Source organism: Coregonus clupeaformis, chromosome 25 (assembly GCF_020615455.1).
Source record: "Coregonus clupeaformis isolate EN_2021a chromosome 25, ASM2061545v1, whole genome shotgun sequence".
Lineage (NCBI taxonomy): Eukaryota > Metazoa > Chordata > Actinopteri > Salmoniformes > Salmonidae > Coregonus > Coregonus clupeaformis.
In genome coordinates, this window is record NC_059216.1 from 13,937,546 (window position 1) to 13,964,959 (window position 27,414).

Sequence of the window (27,414 nt, forward strand, 5' to 3'; positions counted from 1 at the left end):
TGTAGAGTCCTTTAGGGGAGAACACACTCACAGACACACACACACACACACACACACACACACACACACACACACACACACACACACACACACACACACTCACACACACACACACACACTCACACACACACACACACACACACACACACTCACACACACACACACACTCACACACACACACACACACATACACACACACACACACACACACTACCTCTAAGAATGTGTCCACTTCAACTAGATGAATGAAAGCCCTTTAGTGAACCATGTACATTAATCTACAAAACATCTCCCACAGAGATAGACATTGTTCACAAGTCTTTTGATGGTGGGGTACCTTTAGATTTGACCTACTAACTTCCATCTCCTCTCCAGATGATAATTTTATTAGAAAAAAAAGAAAGCTACCTTAAAATGAATGCACTAACTATAAGTCGCTCTGGGTAAGAGCGTCTGCTAAATGACTAAAATGTACAGTGGGGTCCGAAATGATTGTATAAAATATACATTATATAATTGAAATGCTGAGCTATGTTGTAAGCAATTTTTTTGGGGGGGAAATTATTTTATTTTATACTAATACAATTGCTCAGAGAAAGAGATTTTGTTAAACAATAAATCATGTTTTTCCTCAAAAAGGTATTGACACCCAAAAAGATTCTTATAAATAAAGTAGTCAAAAGTTCAGTATTTGGTCCCATATTCCTAGTACAGAATGACTACCGTAATCCGTAATCATGGTAGCATCCACATTAATGTAGACGTGTTTAGAAACATATTATATTCTTATGTACAATAAAAGTGACTTCAAAATTACACAATACATTATTTACCATTCATTTCCATCGGGCACAAAATAATCTGAAACACAACCAAACCAAACTGCAAATGCATCCAACAAGTTTATAGAGTCACAAGCTTGATGTAGTCATTGCGTGCTTGGAATATGGGACCAAATACTAACCCTTTCACTACTTTATTTATAAGAATCTTTAGGGGTGTCAATCATTTTGACCCCTACTTTTTTGAGATTTGTATTTTCTTGTTAAACTAAATCTCTTTCTCTGAGCAAGTGTATTAGTTTCCCAATTTTTGGAGCATACAATATACACTACATATACACAAGTATGTGGACACCCCTTCAAATGAGTGGATTTGGCTATTTCAGCCACACCCGTTATTAACAGGTATATAAAATTGAGCACACAGCCATGCAATCTCCATAGACAAACATTGGCAGTAGAATGGCCTTACTGAAGAGCTCAGTGACTTTCAACGTGGCACCGTCATAGGATGCCACCTTTCAAACAACTTTGGCAGATGCCAGGACAACGCTACCTGCCCCAATGCATAGTGGCAACTGTAAAGTTTGGTGGAGGAGAAATAATGGTCTGGGGCTGTTTTTCATGGTTCGGGCTAGGCCCCTTAGTTCCAGTGAAGGGAAATTATAACGCTACATCATACAATGACATTCTAGACGATTCTGTGCTTCCAACTTTGTGGCAACAGTTTGGGGAAGGCCCTTTCCTGTTTCAGCATGACAATGCCCCTGTGCACAAAGCGAGATCCATACAGAAACGGTTTGTCGAGATCGGTGTGGAAGAATTTGACTGGCCTGCAGAGAGCCCTGAACTCACCCACATCGAACACCTTTGGGATGAATTGGAACGCCGACTGCGAGTCAGGCCTAATCGCCCAACATCAGTACCCAACATCACTAATGGTCTTGTGGCTGAATGGAAACAAGTCCCTGCAGCAATGTTCCAACATTTAGTGGAAAGCCTTCCCAGAAGAGTGGAGGCTGTTATAGCAGCAAAGGGGGGACCAACTCCATATTAATGCCCATGATTTAGGAATGAGATGTTCGCACACACATGCAGGCAGGCAGGCAGGCATGCATATACACACACACACACACACACACACACACACACACACACACACACACACACACACACACACACACACACACACACACACACACACACACACACACACACACACACACACACACACACACACACAGACACAGCAACACAGACACACGCACACACACATACACACAACACACATGCACTAATTACATAGTGAAAGTGCTTGACTTTTGAGCAGGCCATCATCTCTGTGTTGAGACGTATGGGGTGTGAGTGGTGTGTCTTGAGTGAGTTAGTAAGAGTAATTAATACCTTCGTTAAGAGCTCGTTAGAACTCGTTAGTGACCAGGAGTTAACACTAATTACACGCTCGTTAGCATTCAGTGGTCCCATTCTGTGAGCTTGTGTGGCCTACCACTTCGCGGCTGAGCCGTTGTTGCTCCTAGACGTTTCCACTTCACAATAACAGCACTTACAGTTGACCGGGGAAGCTCTAGCAGGGCAGATATTTTATGAACTGACTTGTTGGAAAGGTGGCATCCTATGACGGTGCCACGTTGAAAGTCACTGAGCTCTTCAGTAAGGCCATTCTACTGCCAATGGAGATCGCACGGCTGTGTGCTCGATTTTATACACCTGTCAGGAACGGGTGTGGCTGAAATAGCCGAATCCACTAATTTGAAGGGGTGTCCACGCATAGTGTCTGTCTCTCTGTGCCTGTGTACTGTATATTTTTGTGTGTTGTGTGTGTGTGTGTGTTGTGTGTCTGTGTGTGTGTAATTGTGTAATTGTGTGTGTAACGGTAGTCAGTTCAACCCACTTCCCACAGTAAGGATCTCCCATTCCCAGAGCCTCCCTCACTATTCAAGTCCAATTAGGAAGTAATTTATCCCCCACAGCAACTAACTGATCTCCCCAACACATGCTGGCTATTGTTTTCCTGGAGGGAAGGGGGGAGAGAGACACAGAGAGAGAGAGAGAGAGAGAGAGAGAGAGAGAGAGAGAGGAGAGAGAGAGAGAGAGAGAGAGAGAGAGAGAGAGAGAGAGAGAGAGAGAGAGAGAGAGAGAGAGAGAGAGAGAGAGAGAGAGAGAGAGAGAGAGAGAGAGATAACATACTCCAAATCTGACCCTGATTTGGGGTTCAGTACAGTATGTTAATGCTGTTGATTGTGATGACACCATTATACAGGACACTACTACATGATGATCTAAATGCCAACATATTTCAGGAGGATATCATGAATAGTAATAATATTAATCCCACTAAGTATTGGGGTTTGAGATTGTTTGATTAATTTAGTTTAGATTAAATTAGATTAAGGTAGTTGAGAGAGAGAGAGAGAGAGAGAGAGAGAGAGAGAGAGAGAGAGAGAGAGAGAGAGAGAGAGAGAGAGAGAGAGAGAGAGAGAGAGAGAGAGAGAGAGAGAGAGAGAGAGAGAGAGAGAGAGAGAGAGAGAGAGAGAGAGACACAGAGAGAGAGACAGAGAGAGAGAGAGAGAGAGAGCGAGAGAGAGAGAGAGAGAGAGAGAGAGATTAAATCGTAATAGTAGTAATTAGTAATTGTAGAAAAAAAGGTTGCTGTATACACTGTGGAAAAAGTCAATGGGTCTGAATACTTTCCCAATGCACTGTATGTCTATATAATGGGATGACAAAAAGGTTGTTTACGTGTGGCCATCCTTTCCTTAGGGCTAGGAGCAGGTACTGTACACTTAGCAACCCGGTGTCCGACGACAACGGTCGCCACGGCAGCGGAATGAGGATGTGGCATTGCCGCGAGGATGTAGTCGCCGTGGATACAGGCCCGAGGGCAGCTGGTGTGTGTGTGTGTTTCTCATTTGAATAATGTGTCCTGAATCTGTCAGTGCGTTGAGCAGCCGTATGCTCCTTCAAACAACAAAACCCACCTCGTAAATACCAAACAATCACTGCCTTTGTTTTCTTTTTGTTGTCTTGTGGTTTTAATTTGTTTGTTCACCCCTCCCTGTCCTCTGTCCCCTTTCTCCCAGTCCAAAGAAACAGCCTGTCAAAGAGGGTGGGAATGAGTGTGTGTGCTGCATGTGTGCATGTGTGTCTTGTGTTTGTCTCGTGGTATATATTGTGTATGGTAATGTTGGGTAATGTCATGTGTTATCCTGTTGTTATGCATTGTCTGCATAACATGTTTCCTTTTATGCCCAGCAATAATTGCCCCTAGAAATACAGTTAATTGAATCACAATTGTAAATATGAACATATTAACATTTGTGGGAACATACACACATACATATATGTGTGTGTACATATGTGTATGTGTGTCTGTGATAGAGATGGAGAAACTGAGGCCTTTCCATCTCTGCCCCCCCCCTCCCCCCTCCACCCCATCAGATTAAGGCCAGTTATTATAATTGGGCGACAGACAGTTGGCAGAACGCTCCTCAGTGCCCCATCTGTGCCAGTGTCACACACATACACACACACACACACACACACACACACACACACACAGACCGAGTGGAGAAAGCAGGGGAACAGGGTGGCAGAATGAGGGAAAGTAGGAAACGAGGGAAAGTAGGAAAAACGAGGGAAAGTAGGAAAAACGAGGTAGGATTAGAGTTCAGTTCAGCGGATCAACGGATGACGACTAGGAGAGAGGCAGAGAGAGATAGAGGGGGTTGTGTGTCGTGTTTTTACTACTCAATGTAACTCTGTACAGTGCATTACACATAACACAGTATTTTGGACTGTGAATACTGTGTCACTGTGTCACTGTCTTACAGTCTCACTGTGTTACTGTACCACTGTGTCACTGTGTCACTGTGTTACCGTGTTACTGTGAATACTGTGTTACTGTGAATACTGTGTCACTGTGTTACTGTGAATACTGTGTCACTGTGAATACTGTGTCACCGTGTCACTGTGAATACTGTGTTACTGTGTTACTGTACCACTGTGTCACTGTGTCAGGAATTAAATAATAAGTCAAAGGGGTGTTTAGTGCAGAGAGGAGGCGATGAGGAAGAGATCAGAAGAGTAGAGAGAAAGAGGAGGATGAGGCCACCTACCTGTTTGAGTAAAGGACGGAGAAGAGCAGAGGAGAGGTAGTGCGGTGCTTACCTTGACGTCTGAGAAGAACATCTTGAGCATGTTGGACGAGGGGTATCTGCTGTAGAAAAACATGAGCTTGGCTTTCTTCAGATGGTTGGGAGACAAGCCCTCCTGGATCTGACAAGGCCACAGTCAAGGAACGCAGTATACATTTACATGTTAGTCTTATCCAGAGTGACTTCCAGGTAGCCAGGTAAGACAACCACATCAGTCATATTAAGTAAAACTTTTATACCAGTATAGCGCATTCTGTCTATCTAACCTGCTTTCAACGGTAAACCCACAATTAAAAATGATGTTTCATTAAAATCGGTTAAAATAACATCTCTTTACATACATACGCACGCACGCGCGCACGCACGCACACACACACACACACAGAGACTCACACACACAGACTCACACACACACACACACACACACACTCACTCACTCACACAAGTGCAAGAGTGCCCAGAGTGTGTGTGTGTGTGTGTGTGTGTGTGTGTGTGAGTCTGTGTGTTTGTGTGTGTGTTAGAGCACAGCTGTGCCCTCTCTCTGTGGTGTGGCGTGCTGCCATTAACAGTTCTATAATCTATCAGACAAGAGGAGACACAGGGGACCAATCAATAGAGGCCTGCAAGTTCACTCACCCCCCGCCCCCGCCATCCCTAAAGAGGCCCTAAACTCCACCCCTCTGGAGACACAGGGGGAGAAGGCAAGGGGGTTAGAGGAGAGGAGAGAGGGGAAAGAGGAGAGGAGAGAGGGAGAGGGAGGGAGAGGAGAGGGAGAGAGAGGAGAGGAGAGGAGAGGAGAGGAGAGGAGAGAAATGAGTGGAGAGTGGAGAAAGGAGATTAGAGGAAGATGGGAGAAAGGAGAAAACGCTGAAAACGTTGAAAATGCCGACTAAATATGACAGGGGGAGGAGAGAGAGCAACAAGATATCACAGTTTTTACTTCACAATGTGATGTTTGTCCACATTTTCCCCAAAGGTCTATGGGTGAAGTCAAGGTAAACTTTGTTTTTTCATTTTTAAGTTGAGACACTGTTGCCTAACTCCACAACAGTGAAACCCAAAACACTGGTATCAGGCTGGGGGGGTTTCACATCTCGTTAAGTTAACGGTTAAGGTTTGGGATAGGGTTAAAATAGGATTAAGTTTAGGAATTTATTCAGAGTGTTTAAGTTAAGGGTTAAAGTTTGGGAAAGGCTAAAAACAGAAAAAAATAATAAACAAACGCCCTAGCAAGCCGCCAGCCTACTTGAAGGTAATAGCGTTCACCGTTGCCCCTAGTGGCAAGTTCTGAAGGCAATTGTTAACGTTCTTGGACCTGGATGAACGTCTAACCTCGAATTCAAACTAGAGCAATCTCCCTGGAGAGAGGAGGAGAGGGGGCCACTACAATTCACATATCACCCCAACAGGTCCACACGGACGACGCAATCGCTATTGCACTGCACATTGTCCTAGTCCACCTGGACAAGAGAAATACCTATGTTAGAATGCTGTTCATCGACTACAGCTCAGTGTTCAACACCATAGTGCCCTCAAAGCTCATCACTAAGCTCAGGGCCCCTGGCTCTGAACCCTATTGTATTATATACCAGTATTGATGCAGGGACCGGTTTGGGTTTTTACTTTACCTTCTATAACGATATTTCAATGTTTGTTTTGTTACATTTACATTTTACATTTACGTCATTTAGCAGACGCTCTTATCCAGAGCGACTTACAAATTGGTGCATTCACCTTATAGCCAGTGGGATAACCACTTTACAATGTTTTTTTTTTTTTTGGGGGGGTGGGTGGGGTGGGGTAAGGGGGGGATAGAAGGATTACTTTATCCTATCCCAGGTATTCCTTAAAGAGGTGGGGTTTCAAATGTCTCCAGAAGGTGGTGAGTGACTTGTTAAATGTGATATGAAACTCTGGCCTGTTTAATGTCAGTTTTTATGTCATCTTTCTCCTCTCCTTCTGCTGCATGTCGCTTCCCACACCATTTCCCGCCCCCTGTCACTCCAGGAGAGTACCTTTGCTCGATCACGAAGTCACAAGCACTTTCTTGCCGTTCACTCTGCAGTCTGCATTGTCAGATAGATGCAGAAAGATGTTGGTAACAATGATGATGCTTTCTACAAGCGTTATATATTTACACTATTAAATCGTTTGTGTATCTTACTGTCTGCAAACTACTGTCAGCTAGTTTGTCTTTTCTTAGCAAGTTCTAGCTAAAAATATATTGTATTAGCCGCTAATGCTAATCGCTACTTAGCTGGCTAGCTAGCTTGCTAAATGTACTAAGAGTCAGAGCAAACGTAGCTAGCTAATACAGCCTGGTACCAGTGCTGGTGTAGGCCTAGATAACCATGTTGTTTGTGAAACGGTGTCTTCTAGATCAGAGAGGAATAGGCAAAGCATGAATATTAGCTAGCTAGCTACATGAGGTAAGAAAACATGTAATGTAACATCTAATTAGGGTCCCCTGGAAACACTGACCAACGTTTTTTTCCCCTACGCTGTCAATAATTCCTCCATTCGTTGTCATGTCAAACAACAATACATTCAAGGTACTGCACAATATATGCCAACTATAAAATTAGATTAATCATTCTATTTCCATGATTCCAACAGTTCACCAATTAACTAGATGTTTTGTCCATATCATGCAGTTCTGCTGGGCACAGTGTGGACATGATAACAAAAGTGCAGGAAATGCAGAAATGGATGAAAATGCAGATGTTTAAACATTTTTGAAGTTGGATTGAACAGTATAAAACATTCAGAATGGAGAAAGCCTAATTGAAATCACTTATAATGTGTTGCCACCCTAGGGTGATGAACTACTTACTCATGAATCATATTTAGAACTTGTATTATTCAAAAACATAAAATAAAGTCAAATACCATCCTACCATCAAAAATGTGAAAAATCTTGTAATATGATATACGTGACCAATACACGAGCTAGGGAGAGAGGTGGAGAGAAGGCCAGAGGGAGAGAGAGGAGAGGAGGCCAGAGAGAGAGGTAGAGAGAGGAGGAGAGGAGGCCAGAGAGAGAGAGGAGGAGAGGAGGCCAGAGAGAGAGGGGACGAGAGAAGGCCAGAGACAGAGGTAGAGAGTAGAGGAGAGGAGGCCAGAGAGAGAGAGAGAAGGAGAGGAGGCCAGAGTTAAGGGGAGGAGAGAAGGCCAGAGAGAGAAGGGGACGAGAGGAGAGGAGGCCAGAGAGAGAGAGAGAGGAGAGGAGGCCAGATATATTAAACACAACACAGTCTATTGGAGGTATTAAACACAACATGTGGCCTATTATAACTATTATTACTATTACTATTATTATTGTTATTATTATTATTACTATTATTATTATTATTGTTGTTACTATTATAATGATGATTATTATGATGATGATGATGATTATTATTATTATTATTATTGTTACTATTATTGTTGTTATTATTATTATTATTATTATTATTATTATTAATCATCCCAGTTTCTGTGTTTGTGTGAAACTAAGAATCCCAGGTGTTTAATGACTGACATGTTCCCTCAGTTAATCCCCCGCTGAACTGGCCCTGACACCCTTGTTGTTCACACACACACACACACACACACACGCACGCACGCACGCACGCACGCACGCACGCGCACACAAGAACACGCAGACACACATACACACAAGCACACAAGCACACGCACACCCTTGTTTTTGGAAAAAGGATTACAGTAAATGGTGTGATTACATGGTGTTTAAGGTAATTTGCTCTGTTTCATATGGAGGTAAACGTATACGACTGATACTCCGAACAACAAAAACTGACTTGCTGACTGGCTGACTGGCTGACTGAGCTGGCTGGCTGACTGGCTGACTGACTGGCTGGCTGGCTGACTGGCTGACTGGCTGGCTGACTGACTGACTGGCTGGCTGACTGACTGACTGGCTGGCTGACTGGCTGACTGACTGGCTGACTGGCTGACTGGCTGACTGACTGACTGACTGGCTGGCTGGCTGGCTGACTGGCTGACTGACTGACTGACTGAGCTGGCTAGAGCCGAAGACAAGACAACCCTCCCAAACAAGTTAACAAGGTGTAAACTAACGGATAATACACGTAAGAAATGAAAGTTGCACACTTTATAAAATGTATATTATATAGACGATGTCCATCTTTATATAAAATAATCTAGAGTGCATCGTTCTTTACTTTCCCAAATAAACTGAATGTAGTCACTCATAACATTACTGAATGTAGTCACTCATAACATTACTGAATGTAGTCACTCATAACATTACTGAATGTAGTCACTCATAACATTACTGAATGTCGTCACTCATAACAGTACCAAATGTAGTCACTCATAACATTACTGAATGTAGTCACTCATAACATTACTGAATGTAGTCACTCATAACATTACTGAATGTCGTCACTCATAACATTACTGAATGTAGTCACTCATAACATTACTGAATGTAGTCACTCATAACATTACTGAATGTAGTCACTCATAACATTACTGAATGTCGTCACTCATAACAGTACCAAATGTAGTCACTCATAACAGTAATGAATGTAGTCACTCATAACATTGCAAAAAGTGAAATCACATTCTCTAACTGGGGATAGCTAGCTAACGTAATGTCACTAAGCACGATGCGCAAGCCACTTAATTTTCATCATGAAATAACTTCATATTTCCGAGTTAGTCAGATATTAGTTTAGAAAGACTTGAAATTGGCATGGGGAGCTAACTAACTAGCTGCTTATCAAAGGTAGATAACTGTTTAATTTGGACCAAAACATCGACCAAATTATTCCTCAATGTTTCTCAAAATGACTGTAGCTGGCTAATTACTTTGATACAACCGGTTTTATCCTGTTTTAGTCCACACAAAGCCCTGTCAGTAGAACCTCATGAACAACATGGGGGGAAACACATTTGGCCGTGCTTTAAGGCCTACCAGACGTTTCCAGCTAGTGTGTCCCTCTGTCCTCCGACTCTTGTTGGATGTAGTTGTCTGGTTTATCAGGTCCCAGGGTCCCATGACTGTTATGATTATTTATTTACAAAGTTAATTACAATTAGCTTTTTTTTTTCTTTAGTGCCGTCTGTACCTTATAGGGCAGATCTAGTCTCCTGTGCGGAAGGAAGCAGTCTGGAGACTCACTGGGAGGGAGACTAGAAGTTCTGACTGAACGGACAAACATTTGAGCGCCCCCCAGGGCGGTCCATTTACTTAGTGCTGTTATAATTTATGCTATGAAATCCTGCGATTTCATTGGGAGCAGTTCCCCCCCTCATAGCAAATAGCTGGCAAAGCAATCCAGGCAATGTTCACATGACCTGTGCGCCTACGGAAGCGATGCTGCCTGGCAGTCACTGACGACCAGAGTAGTAAATAACTGAACAGCTTGTTTTGAACAATTTTTTTTTTTTTACAGGAAAATGTACACATTTACCATACTTTTACGAGCATTTAAAACATAATCCGTTAATTATATAATATATATATATTTGTTTTTACCAAGCACCAGTGGGGCGCCGCACCTAATAACCTAATGGGCGAGCCGTCGCTGGTCAGGTACAACACAGACACTGTGACCATGGTTGAGTCATCCTATCACTGTTTCCTGCTACAGGGATGTCTCTTCTGAGAAAACAGAGCGCACGCACACACACACACACACACACACACACATCCTGTACCCCTCCTCCTGAATGCTTCATATTTATGTGGACGTAATTTTCTCTGTCGACCTTGAGCTTGTCTGAGGCGCTTTGGCTATGTGTGTGTAATGTTAGCTAAAGAAAGGCACTGAATAAACAGCACAGCTGGGATGAAATGTTCCCCCTCGCTCCTCTCTCTCACCGGGCGGATGGCGTGTGTGTGTGTGTGATGTGTGTGTGTGTGTGTGTGTGTGTGTTTGTGTGATGTTGTGTGCAGTGCAAACGAGACAATAACATCTGAAACCTGAACCTATCGCCAGGTGTACGGAAGAGAGGAGGAGAAGGAGGGGGAGGGGGAAGAGAGGAGAAGAAGGAGGTGGAGGGGGCAGAGAGGAGGAGAAGGAGGTGGAGGAGGAAGAGAGGAGGAGAAGGAGGTGGAGGGGGAAGAGAGGAGGAGAAGGAGGTGGAGGGGGCAGAGAGGAGGAGAAGGAGGTGGAGGAGGAAGAGAGGAGGAGAAGGAGGTGGAGGGGGTAGAGAGGAGGAGAAGGAGGAGAAGGAGGTGGAGGGGGAAGAGAGGAGGAGAAGGAGGTGGAGGGGGAAGAGAGGAGGAGAAGGAGGTGGAGGGGGAAGAGAGGAGGAAGAGAGGAGGAGAAGGAGGGGGAGGGAGAAGAGAGGAGGAGAAGGAGGTGGAGGTGGAAGAGAGGGGGAAAAGAGGAGGAGGGGGAGGGGGAAGAGAGGAGGAGAAGGAGGTGGAGGGGGAAGAGAGGAGGAGAAGGAGGTGGAGGGGGAAGAGAGGAGGAGAAGGAGGTGGAGGGGGAAGAGAGGAGGAGAAGGAGGTGGAGGGGGAAGAGAAGAGGAGAAGGAGGTGGAGAGGGAAGAGAGGAGGAGAAGGAGGTGGAGGGGGAAGAGAGGAGGAGAAGGAGGTGGAGGGGGAAGAGAGGAGGAGAAGGAGGTGGAGGGGGATGAGAGGGGGAAGAGAGGAGGAGAAGGAGGGGGAGGGGGAAGAGAGGAGGAGAAGGAGGTGGAGGAGGAGAAGGAGGTGGAGGGGGAAGAGAGGAGGAGAAGGAGGTGGAGGGGCAGAGAGGAGTAGAAGGAGGTGGAGGGGGAAAAGAGGAGGAGAAGGAGGTGGAGGGGGAGAGAGGAGGAGAAGGAGGGGGAGGGGGAAGAGAGGAGGAGAAGGAGGTGGAGGGGGGAGAGAGGAGGAAAAGGAGGTGGAGGGGGAAGAGAGGAGGAGAAGGAGGTGGAGGGGGAAGAGAGGAGGAGAAGGAGGGGGGAGGGGGAAGAGAGGAGGAGGAGAGGGAGGGGAGGGGGAAGGGGAAGAGAGGAGGAGAAGGAGGAGGAGGGGGAAGAGAGGAGGTGAAGGAGGTGGAGGGGGAAGAGAGGAGGAGAAGGAGGTGGAGGGGGAAGAGAGGAGGAGAAGGAGGTGGAGGGGGAAGAGAGGAGGAGAAGGGGGTGGAGGGGGAAGAGAGGAGGAGAAGGAGGGGGAGGGGGAAGAGAGGAGGAGAAGGAGGTGGAGGAGGAGAAGGAGGTGGAGGGGAAGAGAGGAGTAGAAGGAGGTGGAGGTGGAAGAGAGGAGGAAAAGGAGGTGAATGGGGAGGGGGAAGAAAGGAGGAGGGGAGGGAGGGAGGGAGAGAGAGAGAGGATGAGAGTGGGACGGGAGCGAGGGAGACAGGGAGGGAGGGATGGAGGGCATGAGAGGGGAAGAGAGCGGGACGGGAGGGAGGGAGAGAGGTTGATGAGAGGAGGAGGGGATGAGAGAGGAAGAGAAAGGGAGGGGAGGGAGGGAGAGAGGGAGCTGATGAGAGGGGAAGAGAGGGAGGGTTGGTAAATCCATAAATTAATGCTGGACATCTGCTCAGCAACATGGAAGATTATTGGAACACAGACCTGAGGTGTGTGTGTCCCTGTGCCTTATCCCCACATCCCCACCCAACCGTAACCCCAATCACCATGCAAATGCCAGGGATACAGAACAAGGGCATGTTTCTTGAGATGCAAAGTGTTTGTGTGGGTGCGTGTGCGTGTGAGGGAGTGTGTGTGTGTTGTATGTGTGTGTGTGTGTTTTGTGTTGTGTTGTGTGTGTGTGTTTTGTGTAGCCGCGTGATGAGGAAGAGAATCTCATGCTCTAAGACAGAGGCCTGTCTGTCTCTACTACTCCTTTACACACACACACACACACACACTCACACACACACACACACACACTCTCTCACACACACACACACACACACTCACACACACACACACACACACACACACACACACACACACACATCACACACGCACACACACACACACACACACATTTGAATAATGCTTCATATTTGATTACATTCCTCATTTGCAAATATGGAGAAAGGGTTTCGACACAGGTGCACACGCACGTAACATCCACCTCCGGTAAGGTAATACGTGAAAAGATCCTAGGCCACCTACTATACTCCAGTTGTACTTACTACAGTGAGAGTTTCATGTGGTTTTCTTGAATGGAACTAGTGAATAATAATAATGAAATGTGATTGAATGGAACGACTACATCAGCTTTGATATATTTGATAGTGAGAACCACCAATACGTTGAATCTCCTTTTGCAGCTGGAGACATAGTGCTATTCAATACATTGAATCTCCCCAGCAGCTGGAGAGATAGTGCTATTCAATACGTTGAATCTCCCCAGCAACTGGAGAGATAGTGCTATTCAATACATTGAATCTCCTCAGCAGCTGGAGAGATAGTGCTATTCAATACATTGAATCTCCCCAGCAACTGGAGAGATAGTGCTATTCAATACGTTGTATCTCCTCAGCAGCTGGAGAGATAGTGCTATTCAATATGTTGGATCTCTTAAACAGCTGGAGAGATAGTGCTATTCAATACATTGAATCTCCCCAGCAACTGGAGAGATAGTGCTATTCAATACATTGAATCTCCTCAGCAGCTGGAGAGATAGTGCTATTCAATACATTGAATCTCCTCAGCAGCTGGAGAGATAGTGCTATTCAATACATTGAATCTCCCCAGCAACTGGAGAGATAGTGCTATTCAATACATTGAATCTCCCCAGCAACTGGAGAGATAGTGCTATTCAATACATTGAATCTCCTCAGCAGCTGGAGAGATAGTGCTATTCACTACATTGAATCTCCCCAGCAACTGGAGAGATAGTGCTATTCAATATGTGGAATCTCCTCAGCAGCTGGAGAGATAGTGCTATTCAATACGTTGAATCTCCTCAGCAACTGGAGAGATAGTGCTATTCAATACATTGACTCTCCCCAGCAACTGGAGAGATAGTGCTATTCAATATGTTGAATCTCCTCAGCAGCTGGAGAGATAGTGCTATTCAATATGTGGAATCTCCTCAGCAACTGGAGAGATAGTGCTATTCAATACGTTGAATCTCCCCAGCAACTGGAGAGATAGTGCTATTCAATACATTGACTCTCCCCAGCAACTGGAGAGATAGCGCTATTCATACATTGAATCTCCCCAGCAGCTGGAGAGATAGTGCTATTCAATATGTTGAATCTCCCCAGCAGCTGGAGAGATAGGGCTATTCAATATGTTGGATCTCCCCAGCAGCTGGAGAGATAGTGCTATTCAATACGTTGAACCTCCCCAGCAACTGGAGAGATAGTGCTATTCAATACATTGAATCTCCTCAGCAGCTGGAGAGATAGTGCTATTCAATACATTGACTCTCCCCAGCAGCTGGAGAGATAGTGCTATTCACTACATTGAATCTCCCCAGCAACTGGAGAGATAGTGCTATTCAATATGTGGAATCTCCTCAGCAGCTGGAGAGATAGTGCTATTCAATACGTTGAATCTCCTCAGCAACTGGAGAGATAGTGCTATTCAATACATTGACTCTCCCCAGCAACTGGAGAGATAGTGCTATTCAATATGTTGAATCTCCTCAGCAGCTGGAGAGATAGTGCTATTCAATATGTGGAATCTCCTCAGCAACTGGAGAGATAGTGCTATTCAATACGTTGAATCTCCCCAGCAACTGGAGAGATAGTGCTATTCAATACATTGACTCTCCCCAGCAACTGGAGAGATAGCGCTATTCATACATTGAATCTCCCCAGCAGCTGGAGAGATAGTGCTATTCAATATGTTGAATCTCCCCAGCAGCTGGAGAGATAGGGCTATTCAATATGTTGGATCTCCCCAGCAGCTGGAGAGATAGTGCTATTCAATATGTGGAATCTCCTCAGCAACTGGAGAGATAGTGCTATTCAATACGTTGAACCTCCCCAGCAACTGGAGAGATAGTGCTATTCAATACATTGAATCTCCTCAGCAGCTGGAGAGATAGTGCTATTCAATACATTGACTCTCCCCAGCAGCTGGAGAGATAGTGCTATTCAATACGTTGAACCTCCCCAGCAACTGGAGAGATAGTGCTATTCAATACATTGAATCTCCTCAGCAGCTGGAGAGATAGTGCTATTCAATACATTGAATCTCCTCAGCAGCTGGAGAGATAGTGCTATTCAATACATTGAATCTCCTCAGCAGCTGGAGAGATAGTGCTATTCAATACGTTGAATCTCCTCAACAGCTGGAGAGATAGTGCTATTCAATATGTTGAATCTCCTCAACAGCTGGAGAGATAGTGCTATTCAATACATTGAATCTCCTCAGCAGCTGGAGAGATAGTGCTATTCAATACGTTGAATCTCCCCAGCAGCTGGAGAGATAGTGCTATTCAATACGTTGAATCTCCTCAACAGCTGGAGAGATAGTGCTATTCAATATGTTGAATCTCCTCAACAGCTGGAGAGATAGTGCTATTCAATACATTGAATCTCCTCAGCAGCTGGAGAGATAGTGCTATTCAATATGTTGGATCTCCTCAGCAGCTGGAGAGATAGTGCTATTCAATATGTTGTATCTCCTCAGCAGCTGGAGAGATAGTGCTATTCAATATGTTGGATCTCCTCAGCAGCTGGAGAGATAGTGCTATTCAATACGTTGGATCTCCTCAGCAGCTGGAGAGATAGTGCTATTCAATATGTTGGATCTCCTCAGCAGCTGGAGAGATAGTGCTATTCAATACGTTGGATCTCCTCAGCAGCTGGAGAGATAGTGCTATTCAATACATTGAATCTCCTCAGCAACTGGAGAGATAGTGCTATTCAATACGTTGAATCTCCCCAGCAGCTGGAGAGATAGTGCTATTCAATACATTGGATCTCCTCAGCAGCTGGAGAGATAGTGCTATTCAATACGTTGGATCTCCTCAGCAGCTGGAGAGATAGTGCTATTCAATACATTGAATCTCCTCAGCAACTGGAGAGATAGTGCTATTCAATACATTGACTCTCCCCAGCAGCTGGAGAGATAGTGCTATTCAATATGTGGAATCTCCTCAGCAACTGGAGAGATAGTGCTATTCAATACGTTGGATCTCCTCAGCAGCTGGAGAGATAGTGCTATTCAATACATTGACTCTCCCCAGCAGCTGGAGAGATAGTGCTATTCAATACGTTGGATCTCCTCAGCAGCTGGAGAGATAGTGCTATTCAATATGTGGAATCTCCTCAGCAACTGGAGAGATAGTGCTATTCAATACGTTGGATCTCCTCAGCAACTGGAGAGATAGTGCTATTCAATACATTGACTCTCCCCAGCAGCTGGAGAGATAGTGCTATTCAATACGTTGAATCTCCTGAGCAGCTGGAGAGATAGTGCTATTCAATACATTGACTCTCCCCAGCAGCTGGAGAGATAGTGCTATTCAATACGTTGGATCTCCTCAGCAGCTGGAGAGATAGTGCTATTTAATACGTTGGGTTCTATGTCTTGTTGTCCTTTCACTTTGTTCTTCAAACGAATGTGTGTATGGTGTGTGTGTGGTGTGTGTGTCATGTGTGTGTGTGTTTCTAAATGTGTGTGTGCAGAACAGACAGTGCTGAACCAGAGGAGCCTCTCAATATGAACGATAAACAACTACCTGTTCACACCTGCCTGCCACGAAAGTGAGCGAGGTTGTGTGTGTGTGTGTGTGTGTGTGTGTGTGTGTGTATGTGTGTGTGTGTGTGTGTGTGTGTGATTGTGTGTGTGATTCTGTGTGTGTTTTTGTGTGTGTTTTCAATGTAAAAGGCAGAAGAAAACATACATAACTGCCAGGCAACGGTTAACTGTGCTTAGAGTGATATGTGTCACACACACTCTCCCCACACACCAGGAAACTGAATACTTCCTCTTACAGAACTCACTTCTCCTCTACATCCCTGGTTCAGAACACTTGTCCTCTACATCCCTGGTTCAGAACACTTCTCCTCTACATCCCTGGTCCAGAACACTTCTCCTCTACATCCCTGGTTCAGAACACTTCTCCTCTACATCCCTGGTCCAGAACACTTCTCCTCTACATCCCTGGTCCAGAACACTTCTCCTCTACATCCCTGGTTCAGAACACTTCTCCTCTACATCCCTGGTTCAGAACACTTCTCTCACCACTCATCATCGTTTCTCTTCCTGACTTTGAAATAGAATTCGCTTTTGAGCGTTATGTATGAAGACAAACACACACACACACACACACACACACACACACACACACACACTGTGTGAAGTATGATTTGCTTTGAGCGTTTATGTGCAAAGTCTCACAGCGCTGTGATGAAAGAGAGGTTTCACAGCACCGACCTTCTGAGAGACACTGAGACAGTGACAACTGAAAAGATAGGAGTTGTGTGTGTGTGTGTGTGTGTGTGTGTGTGTGTGTGTGTGTGTGTGTGTGTGTGTGTGTGTGTGTGTGTGTGTGTGTGTGTGTGTGTGTGTGTGTGTGTGTGTGTGTGTGTGTGTGTGTGTGTGTGTGTGTGTGTGTGTGTGTGTGTGTGTGTGTGTGTGTGCCGTGTGTGTGTGTGTGTGTGTGTGTGTGTGTGTGTGTGTGTGTGTGTGTGTGTGTGTGTGTGTGTGTGTGTGTGTGTGTGTGTGTGTGTGTGTGTGTGTGTGTGTGTGTGTGTGTGTGTGTGTGTGTGTGTCCGTGTGTGTGTGTGTGTGTGTGTGTGTGTGTGTGTGTGTGTGTGTGTGTGTGTGTGTGTGTGTGTGTGTGTGTGTGTGTGTGTGTGTGTGTGTGTGTGTGTGTGTGTGTGTGTGTGTGTGTGTGTGTGTGTGTGCCGTGTCCTCTCAGCACCTCAGAGCACTACTCCCCGCTGTTCTCACTTGAAAGCCTGGAGACCAGCGTGCAATCTTCCCCTTGCAAGACCCGCGCACCCCTTTTCATCTCCCCCCGTCGAGAGAACACAGGGGTTAGAGCAGGAACCAATTAATGGAGATTAATTAAATTAAGGACTTTTACAGCCACTGTTGAGACCCACAAGATGTAGAGATTTTACCAATTTGACTTCAGATTCTGATGTTTATCCACGTTTCTCCAAACTTCAAATTTTGAAGTTCAGAGTTAAGATTTTGGATAGGTTTAAAACATTAAGTTTAGGCATTCATTCCGAATGGTTAAGTTAAGCGTTAAGGTTTGGGATAAGGTTAAAAATATAAAATAAAAATGAGTGTCAAGCACTAGAAATGAACATGCGACCTTGGGATCCGGAGTCATGGGATTACATAATAGTTCTCACTGTTGCCCCTAGTGGCTGCTTTTGAAGGCATTTCCCGACGTCCTCAGGACATGGACAGAAGTCCATTTTCGAAGTCAACCTTGAGCGATCTGCCTGGCTAAAATGTCTCAATTTGTCTTCCACTGAGACACACACACACACACACACACACACACACACACACACACACACACACACACACACACACACACACACACACACACACACACACACACACACACACACACACACACACACACACACACACACACACACACACACCTAGAGTTCACCAGGAAAGGATACGGTACTCCCTGAATAAAGCGATATGTCAGCCATGTCCTGGAGCTCTCCACACTCTGACTTGATGAGCGACAGCCCCTCGCTCCCTCCTCCATGTTGGGGTGGAGTGCTCTGCCTGTGGTGGTGGGAGACAAAATGGATGCCCCCGCTGGAACCGATCTTGGTCCGCAGCCCCACAGTTTCCCTGGAGAGGTCCATGGACTCAGGGGGGGAGCACTGGTCTTTGGGGAAACTCTGGAAGGGGTATCCCATGAGAGGGAGGGAGAAGGGGTGTTGGAAGGACGTTGGGGAGAACCCCAGAGAGGCGGAGAGGGGGGAGGGATGGAGGGAGAGGTGGTGGGGGTGAGGAGGAGGGCGAGAGGGGTTCTGGTGGCGTGGGTCGGCGCTGGTCTTCCTGACCACTAGAGGCAGTGCTTCTGTCTGGTCGCCGGCCGTCGGGACACTGAGACCCCCGAACGAGTCCAGCGGGCTAGGGATGATGACATCACCGAAGCATGGCAGCCTCTGGTTGGCTGAGTGGAAGATGGGGCTGTGAGAGTCAGTGGTGAGGGAGGGGGGAAAGGGAGGGAAGGAGGCCTGTGAGGTGGTGTTGGTGGCAGAGGGGGTGTTTTGGGAGCCACGGTGATGAGGATGATGATGTTGAAGATGATGATGGTTGGGGGGTTTGTGGTTGAACCCGTTAACCACGGCGTCGACCACCTGCGACATGGTAGAGTTCAGCTCCTGTTTCAGAGTCTCGGCTAGCTGCCTCCCCTCTGCTCGCATCGGCCCCCCACCAACCCCTCTCTCCCCTCTCTCCCCTTGGCCCCAATCGCTCTTCACCCTCCTCCGCCCCTCCCTCTCTCCCTCATCCCTCTCGTCCTCCCCATCCATCAGGGCCTGTTCTCGGAGCAGGGCTCTGGCTCGGTCCAGAAACAGACCTGGGTCGTCAACCAACTCTGACAAGTCGCTGTGGATACGATCAACACGGTTACGGTTGCTGTGGTGGTCCCTGTGTCTGTCCTCCAAACCGTCGGAGCGGACACTGTCCTCTGACAGGTTCCCGTCCTCCTCCCCTCCTCTTCCTCTCTCCAACTCTCTCTCGTTCTCTCTGTCCTCCTCCTCCCCTTCTCCTCCTCTCTCCAACTCTCTCTCGTTCTCTCTCTCCTCCTCCTCCCCTCCTCTTCCTCTCTCCAACTCTCTCTCGTTCTCTCTCTCCTCCTCCTCCTCCCGTCCTCCTCCTCTTTCCTCCTCCTCCTCAGTCTCAGTGTCATAGATCTGGTAGAACTTCTCCTGCAGCTGACGAAGCTGTTTCTGTAGAAACAATACAAACTTTTGAAATATGTAACATTATATATCAATCAATTAAAAATATAAATACATCAATAAAGTAAATGCAAATAACTTCTGCAGCTGACACAAAAATAGATCAACTGTATAAATACATTAAATATGAATACATAAATATACATGAATAACAATATATCAAGACATATATAAATAATTCATCAATCAATTAATAAATAACCTGCACTACATAAATAAAGTAATAAAGTAATCAATAAAAAATCAGAATGCATCTGATAAAGCAGCTTCTGTAATAGAAAAAGTTTTGCCCCTTTTCTAAAACTCAAATGGCCGTATTTACAACTCACTTGCTAAGCTTGCTGTGTGTGTGTGTGTGTGTGTGTGTGTGTGTGTGTGTGTGTGTGTGTGTGTGTCTGTGTGTGTGTGTGTGTGTGTGTGTGTGTGTGTGTGTGTGTGTGTATGTGTGTGTGTGTGTGTGTGTGTGTGTGTGTGTGTGTGTGTGTGTGTGTGTGTGTGTGTGTGTGTGTGTGTGTGTGTGTGTGTGTGTGTGTAAGTGTGTCCCCTCACCTGCATATCCTCTAGCTGTAATTTGAGTTGTCGTCTCTCCTCTTGTCTCTGCTCCTGTCTGACACACACCAGCTGAGTGAAGGACTGCTGTTGCTGCTGGGGGAGACGCTGTTTTCTCTTGTTTTCCCTGTACACCTCTCCTTTAGTCTCCCCCCGGCTCTCCCTGTACCCCTCCCCTCCCCCTCTAGAGAGAGACCCAGGGCTGGGAGACTGCAGTGGGGGACAGTCCCGTTCCCTCTCCCTTTCCCTGTTCTCTCTTCTCACCCTCTCGTTCCCTGTCTCTCCGTCTCCATCCCTGTCCCTGTCCCTTTCTCCAGGCTGGAGGGCAGACGGAGCAACGCAGGGGGAATGGCTCATTCCCCGGATAATGTTCTCCACCCTGGCCCGTTTGGCACGCAGGTGCTCGTCTGTGAGGCGCTCTAGGTCCAGAGAGGTGAGTGGGGGATGAGGAGGAGGGGGGCGGCCGAATGGGGGGAGGCAGGGGGAGGAGGGGGAGGGAGAGAGGGCGAGGGGGCTGTCTCTGTCTCTGGAGGAGTTACTGCAGACATCCTCCGCTTGGAGATCTGACCCAGCGCTGGAGAGACCTCCACTACCCTGAAAGAAAAGGAACGGATGGATAGATAGATAGATGGAGTTAGTCAATCAATCACTCAATCAATCAATCACTCACTCACTCAATCAATCAATCAATCAAAGTAATCCATCCTGTATAGGATTATCAGATTATTAGCTATTAACTTTGTTTAAATAAGAAAAGAGAGTGTGTGTGTGTGTGTGTGTGTGTGTGTGTGTGTGTGTGTGTGTGTGTGTGTGTGTGTGTGTGTGTGTGTGTGTGTGTGTGTGTGTGTGTGTGTGTGTGTGTGTGTGTGTGTGTGTGTGTGTGTGTGTGTGTGTGTGTGTGTGTGTGTGTGTGTGTGTGTGTGTGTGTGTGTGTGTGTGTGTGTGTGTGTGTGCGTGCGTGCGTGTGTGTACCTGGAAGCCTCCATTCTTCCCAATGTTACTCTTCAGCAGCTGAGAGATGATGGTGGTGCCAGGGAAAGGCATCATGGCGTCTTCGTACGAGTTCGCCCGCTTCAGAAGCTTCCGGAGAACATTCGACTTCGCTCCATCCCCATTGGACCCACCATAGCTGTGAGGGACCAATGAGCAGTCTCCGTCCTGCTCAGGGCCGTGGGATTGGTTCATGGCGTTGAGTAGGAGGGTCTCTCTTGCTCGGGCAAACACTACACTTCCCACTGTCCTCTTCACCCCGATGTCCACGCGGCGCCGCTTGGTCTGTCTGCTTAGGGATGAGGCATGGTCAGGCATCCTCGAGGGGCAGCTAAAGTAACATATCGAAGGGTCGTGACAGACAGGTGCACCTGGATTGACAGAGACAGGACATAAAACACATAATTAGAAGTTAGTTTAATTTATTGGTTTATTCAGCGGTTATTACGGACAAAATGTTAATATGGTCATTCAAGAGACACTTATATCTGATGAATGACTACCAGAGGGTTCTACCTGGAACCAAAATGGGTTCTCCTATGGGGACAAACAAATAAACTTTTTTTTCTAAGAGTGTACAACCAATTGAGCCATTAGTTTTATTTGATTTTATTATTTTCTCCCCAATTATGATCTTGTCTCATCGCTGCAACTCCCCAACGTGCTCGGGAGAGGCGAAGGTCGAGTCATGCGTCCTCTGAAACATGACCCGCCAAACCACGCTACTTAACACCCGCTCGCTTAACTGGAAACCAGCTGCACCAATGTGTTGGAGGAAACACCATTCAACTGATGACCGAAGTCAGCCTGCAGGCGCCCGGCCCACCACAAGGAGTCGCTAGAGCGTGATGAGCCAAGTCAAACCCCCCCCGGCCAAACCCTCCCCCAACCCGGACGACGCTGGGCCAATTGTGCACAACCCTATGGGACTCCCAGTCACGGCCGCTGCACCACTCGAGAGGACCGCCATTGGAGTTGTCTATTCAAAGCTCCTCCGAGTTGCTCTGAGTTCTCCTACTGCTCAGTGAATTCTTATTTTTGTCGGGGGGGGGGGCAAAATAAAAAATTGCCCGCAGCTACACACCGCTACATCAGTCAGCTAATACAGTATAGTAAAGTCCCAGAAAAAATCTATGTATTATTTTATTGTATTTATTTTCTGATTTTTCAGGGGTAGCTGCAGCACCCTCAGCACCCCTGCTTCCTGCGGCTATGGTTTTAAATCCATTAGTGGGAGTGAACGGAATGCACACTTCAGGCAGATGAGCGAGAGTCGAAACTGGGGTTTGAGAAGGTATGGCTCTTACGTGTTCTCGTCTGAAATAGTCCTCTCTGCAAATCAAGGATTTCAACATAATTCCATTTCAGTGCTTTAAAAGGGATTAGATTCCGATAAGAGATACAGAGAAATAGAGAGAGAGAGAGAGAGAGAGAGAGAGAGAGAGAGAGAGAGAAGAATGAAAGAGAGAGACATTATAACAATATGATTCAACTGATTAATGGAAGACTTGTGGACTGATGAGAGATACAAAGCTTCGTCAGAGAGAGAGAGAGAGAGAGCGAGAGAGAGAGAGAAAGAGAGAGAGAGGGAGAGAGAGAGAGAGAGAGAGAGAGAGAGAGAGAGAGAGAGAGAGAGAGAGAGAGAGAGAGAGAGAGAGAGAGAGAGAGAGAAGATTGTGTTAAGCAGAGTTGAAACGAGGAGAGATTGGGTTTTTCGTGTTTTGTTTAAAAGGCCTCTCCCTCTCTCAACTCAATTTCAATTCAATTTTCTCTCTCTCTCTCTCTCGCACACACATACACACTGACTGCCCTACTCGCCTATGCAACACTTACTCTAAAACTCAGTACAATCCAAAATGCTTGAAGTCTGATTCAATCTAACCATCCAGCTTGTAAATACAGTATAACAATGTGATGACATTACTTTTTACGGTTACGGTTGCCGTGGTGGTGTCTGTGTCTGTCCTCCAAACCGTACTGACAGGAATAATTAAACTGTAACAGAGTGTTACCAGTACATCAAATGAATCAAACTCTATTCGGAGATAGGCTCAAATATCCAGTCATCGCTTTGGCACGAAGAAGTAATCTCTGGACAATGTAGCCTTTTTCAGTGCCATCAATAAATGTATTACATTTTTTGGTGTAAATATTTGATAAAATGTGATGATAAAATGAATTTTAATACATTTTTATCATTAATAGAAATGTCCTTCAGCCAGCATAATGTTTATTCAACAAACTTAATTTCGTGACATATAAATAGACCGAACCCTGTATATGTACATTTACGTCATTTAGCAGACGCTCTTATCCAGAGCGACTTACAGGAGCAATTAGGGTTAATTGCCTTGCTCAAGGGCACATCGACAGATTTTTCACCTAGTCGGCTCGGGGATTAGAACCAGCGACCTTTCGGTTACTGGCACAACGTTCTTAACCACTAAACTACTAGCCTAACAGTATCATACAGGAATGTGAATAGTATGATAACAGAATAAGCTTAATAGTCAAATCCTCAGTAAAAACATGTATTTATGTCAAGTTATGTCTAACTTATATTTGTGTATAAACTTATATAATGTTAACTTATATTTACCAATATAAAATTGGTTAAAAACCAATTCCGGACAATAGACTAGGACCACACGTCTGAAACTGGAGCTTTGGATTCTACTTATATGGAACTAAGACTCGGACTGTTGTGACCAAATGGAGATGTGAAGACGATAACTAATGGTTGTGTCCAAGATAGAGTAAATCTGAGAGGTTTGGACTTTAGTTGAGGAAGAAAAGAGAGCTAGATTTTCACTTGTTCAACTAATTTGAATGTGTCCTAAATAATAATTTTGTCCTGATCATCAAACAACCTCCTGATGATTTAGTTCCGTGTCAATCACAAATAAACACCCGAATAACCCGATCATGGGACTAAATCCTGTAACTATAACTATAACTAGGCTAATCCATATCAAATCTAAATCAACCAAAGTATTCACTCTAGACCACCCGAGATGTGTGATGCAGAGACCATATCTATATCGACTGTAGCCTATGCGATAGCTCGGACACGATTCTAGGAGCACTTTGACTAACGCCAGTAGCCATAGTCAGATGCACCTGCCCTCGACTCGACTGCCAAAGCGCCTGAGGCAAAGGGAAGCCAACATAAGAGCAAAAAAATAACATTTCCTCTTAAATTGTCGTCAGAAAAGCAAACAGAAAACGTGACACACAGTCTATAGACAATACACCGACTGCCCGTAGCTAAACAAAGCAATTCCCACTGGGCACAGATGTCAATTCACCGTCTCTTCCACGTTGGTTCAACTTAATTTCATTTAAATGACGTGGAAACAACGTTGATTCGACCAGTGTGTTCCCAGTGGGGCTGAGTCAGGAAAGGAGAAGGGATTTTACAACAGAAATAGGCTAATGGATATGATAAATAAGATCATTGCAATTTTACTGGCGAATGGTACATTGTTACACAACTTCCCATCACACACAATTATTGTACATTAGGTAGAGTAGCAAAAATGGTCAGCTAGCCTAGCATTGCACTAGGCTACTGTAAAACTGCTGAGATAAAAACGAATTAGGTAGATAGCTGGTCAAAAGGGGAAGTAAAGTGTGCAAATCCATGCAAATAATAAACAAATCCGTTATCCTAAGAGGATAATAGAAAATAACAGAGATTGGATTGGGAGTAAAAAATAATGAGAATAAGACTGAAAATAAAATATATTTTCTATTAAAGAGGAAGAAACAATATGTTTCTCTCCAAGCTCAAAAACAACCGTCTCTAATCGGAACGTAGCCTAACTCGCGCAAAGTTTAAAAAGTAGGATAGGCTTAAGAACACATTAAAACGGATAAATGGATACTTACAAATTATTTCTAAAAGGGAACCGTAAGCTATATCCTAACAGGAAAAGGGAACGGTTGATAAAAACGTCGTTAGTGCTCTCTCTGTCTGATATCCTACCGATGAAGCAAAAACACACAGGCCATAACCTAAAAGCAGACCGGGTATTGAAAGTCAAATCACTATACCGCTGCGCGCACACACACGCACACAGGCGCATGTGTGTGTGCATGAAAGGCTACTTACTCCGTAACGTCAGATGTGAAAAGTGAGCTTCTTAGCAAATAGTCAAATACAGAAAAACAGAGTCGGTCGTTCACAGGTATGATGAATATTGTAATTTCTCTGGACAGCCAAGAGCGGAGAGTGAGAGAGAGAGGTAGCTCTTTTGCGCCACTCTCCTTCAGAGCAGGGAAATGTTAGTTGGTTGTTTCTCTCACGACGGTCGGACTGCTAGTCTCATGCTGGAGAGGCTCGTTGAGCAACAATAATCACTTAAAGACGCCGGGAGGCTAAAGGATGCGCGAAGACATGGGCAGCGTCATCAGCAGGAGTGATGCGAAGTCCTCACCTGACCAATAAGAAACGTCCGCCGGATTTGAGAAGGAACACAAAACGCCTTTAACTTCGCAGAGGAGAGCATGGAGAGGAGACCGTCCAGCGAACAGACCCAGTCCCTCATGCTATAGAGAGACAGGGGGGAATGTGTAAGGAGATGCGCATTTAAATAATCTATTTGATTTAGGGTAGCTCTTATTGTTAAGTATAGAATAATGATTTGGTCAACACATTGGATTTAATCTGAAACATCAACAACTTGTCGTTTTATATGATACCCTATTTATCTATAGGCCTATTTAATTACAATTGAGTGACTTTTCATTATTTTTTTCATCCGTGTCGGTCACAATGAGTGAAAACAGTTTTGTTTATATGCGCAAATAAGACCACTGTGTAGGCTGTATGAGACGGTTTGTCCTGACAGCACTTTCGACCTGGGGACTTCTTGTACCTTTAGAGAAAGGTAAAACAGAATATAATATAATATAGGCCTATAAAAGCACAATTCAAACATAAAGTTCTTATCAGTTTCCTTGCCACGGTAAAGCATTTTGTGACACTTGTTTTTGGTTAGAAAAGGACTAAATAAAATGATATTGATTGATTGAATAGCGAACGTCGCTGTTTTGTCTTTCAGTGTCTCCGTGCGCCGCGCGCCCCACGGCTCCGAAAAGAAAGACATCAGAAAAATATTTCGTTTAGTTTAAGTAACATGTACATTATAAAGCCTGCATTGTTTACAAGTTATTAAAAATATACAAAACGGATTTGACATTGTAAACCTAAGACCTAGGAGTCCCACAATTGATAGTAAAATAATTTCTCAAAATCTTGCCAGTTGACTGTGCGTAAAGTTAGCCAATGTTATATCTGCATGTGGATTTTAAGGTTAGGTGTTTGCTGTTTCATACCACTATAGGCCAATGACAAATAATACAACCTTTACTAACATTTGGCCTTATTTACAAACTTTGATGAAATATAAATTCATATCCCTCTGAGGGGCCATAGAAATGGATGGAGAGTGTTTAGTGAATAAAGGGACAACTGTCGAGAAAATTGGTAAATTGTGAAATAGCATATAGGTAATTTATCATCTTCTACATTGAAAGTAGTCTATGAGCACGGTTACATGGATAGTCAGATTTATAAAATAGTTTGTTTTACGTTTACATGCTATTTTCTTTTGACACATCTTAAATCTGGCTGCTGGTGGGTCTTTTGATAAATGCAGAAAATCGCCAATCAAAATAAACCGTCTACCACAGTGACCATGCTATTTTTGCGAAACCTTTTTGATTCTGAGTTTGGACATTTGTATGTGAAAACGATGCATACTTTCAGTTTTTCCGAAGTCACTTCACAAAAGATGGAGGCTTGCGCTGCCGGTGCTATCACATGCACAAATGAAAATAAACCGCTTTGACGCGGGTTCTAATCATTCGAAAGATCGCTCAGAATACCAGGTGTTTTAATCAGCGTATGCTTACTTCGATTTTGACCTTACGCCGATTAAGATAAGCAGAGTAAGGTGTTTACATTACAATTTTCCATACTCGGCCTTCTCTGCCATAATCAGTTTAATATCGAATTATTAGTGTGCAAGTAAACATACTCTATGTCGTCATACTGTAGGCCTACTCAATCAGAGTTTA

General features: G+C 45.0%; 1 protein-coding gene across 1 annotated transcript in view; it reads right to left on the minus strand.

Annotated features, from left to right (window-relative positions):
* Positions 1-25,900, minus strand: part of LOC121539070 (prospero homeobox protein 1-like) — a 61,644-nt gene extending 35,744 nt beyond the window's left edge. The window contains exons 1-6 of the mRNA XM_045207439.1: positions 25,445-25,900; positions 21,313-21,701; positions 20,341-20,934; positions 19,664-19,779; positions 18,490-19,546; positions 4,971-5,078 (exon numbers count right to left, since the gene is read on the minus strand). Coding sequence (XP_045063374.1) covers positions 4,971-5,078; positions 18,490-19,546; positions 19,664-19,779; positions 20,341-20,934; positions 21,313-21,648 — 2,211 coding nt within the window. The 5' untranslated portion in view covers positions 21,649-21,701; positions 25,445-25,900. The remainder of the gene's footprint in view (positions 1-4,970; positions 5,079-18,489; positions 19,547-19,663; positions 19,780-20,340; positions 20,935-21,312; positions 21,702-25,444) is intronic.
* Positions 25,901-27,414: the final 1,514 nt, after the last annotated feature.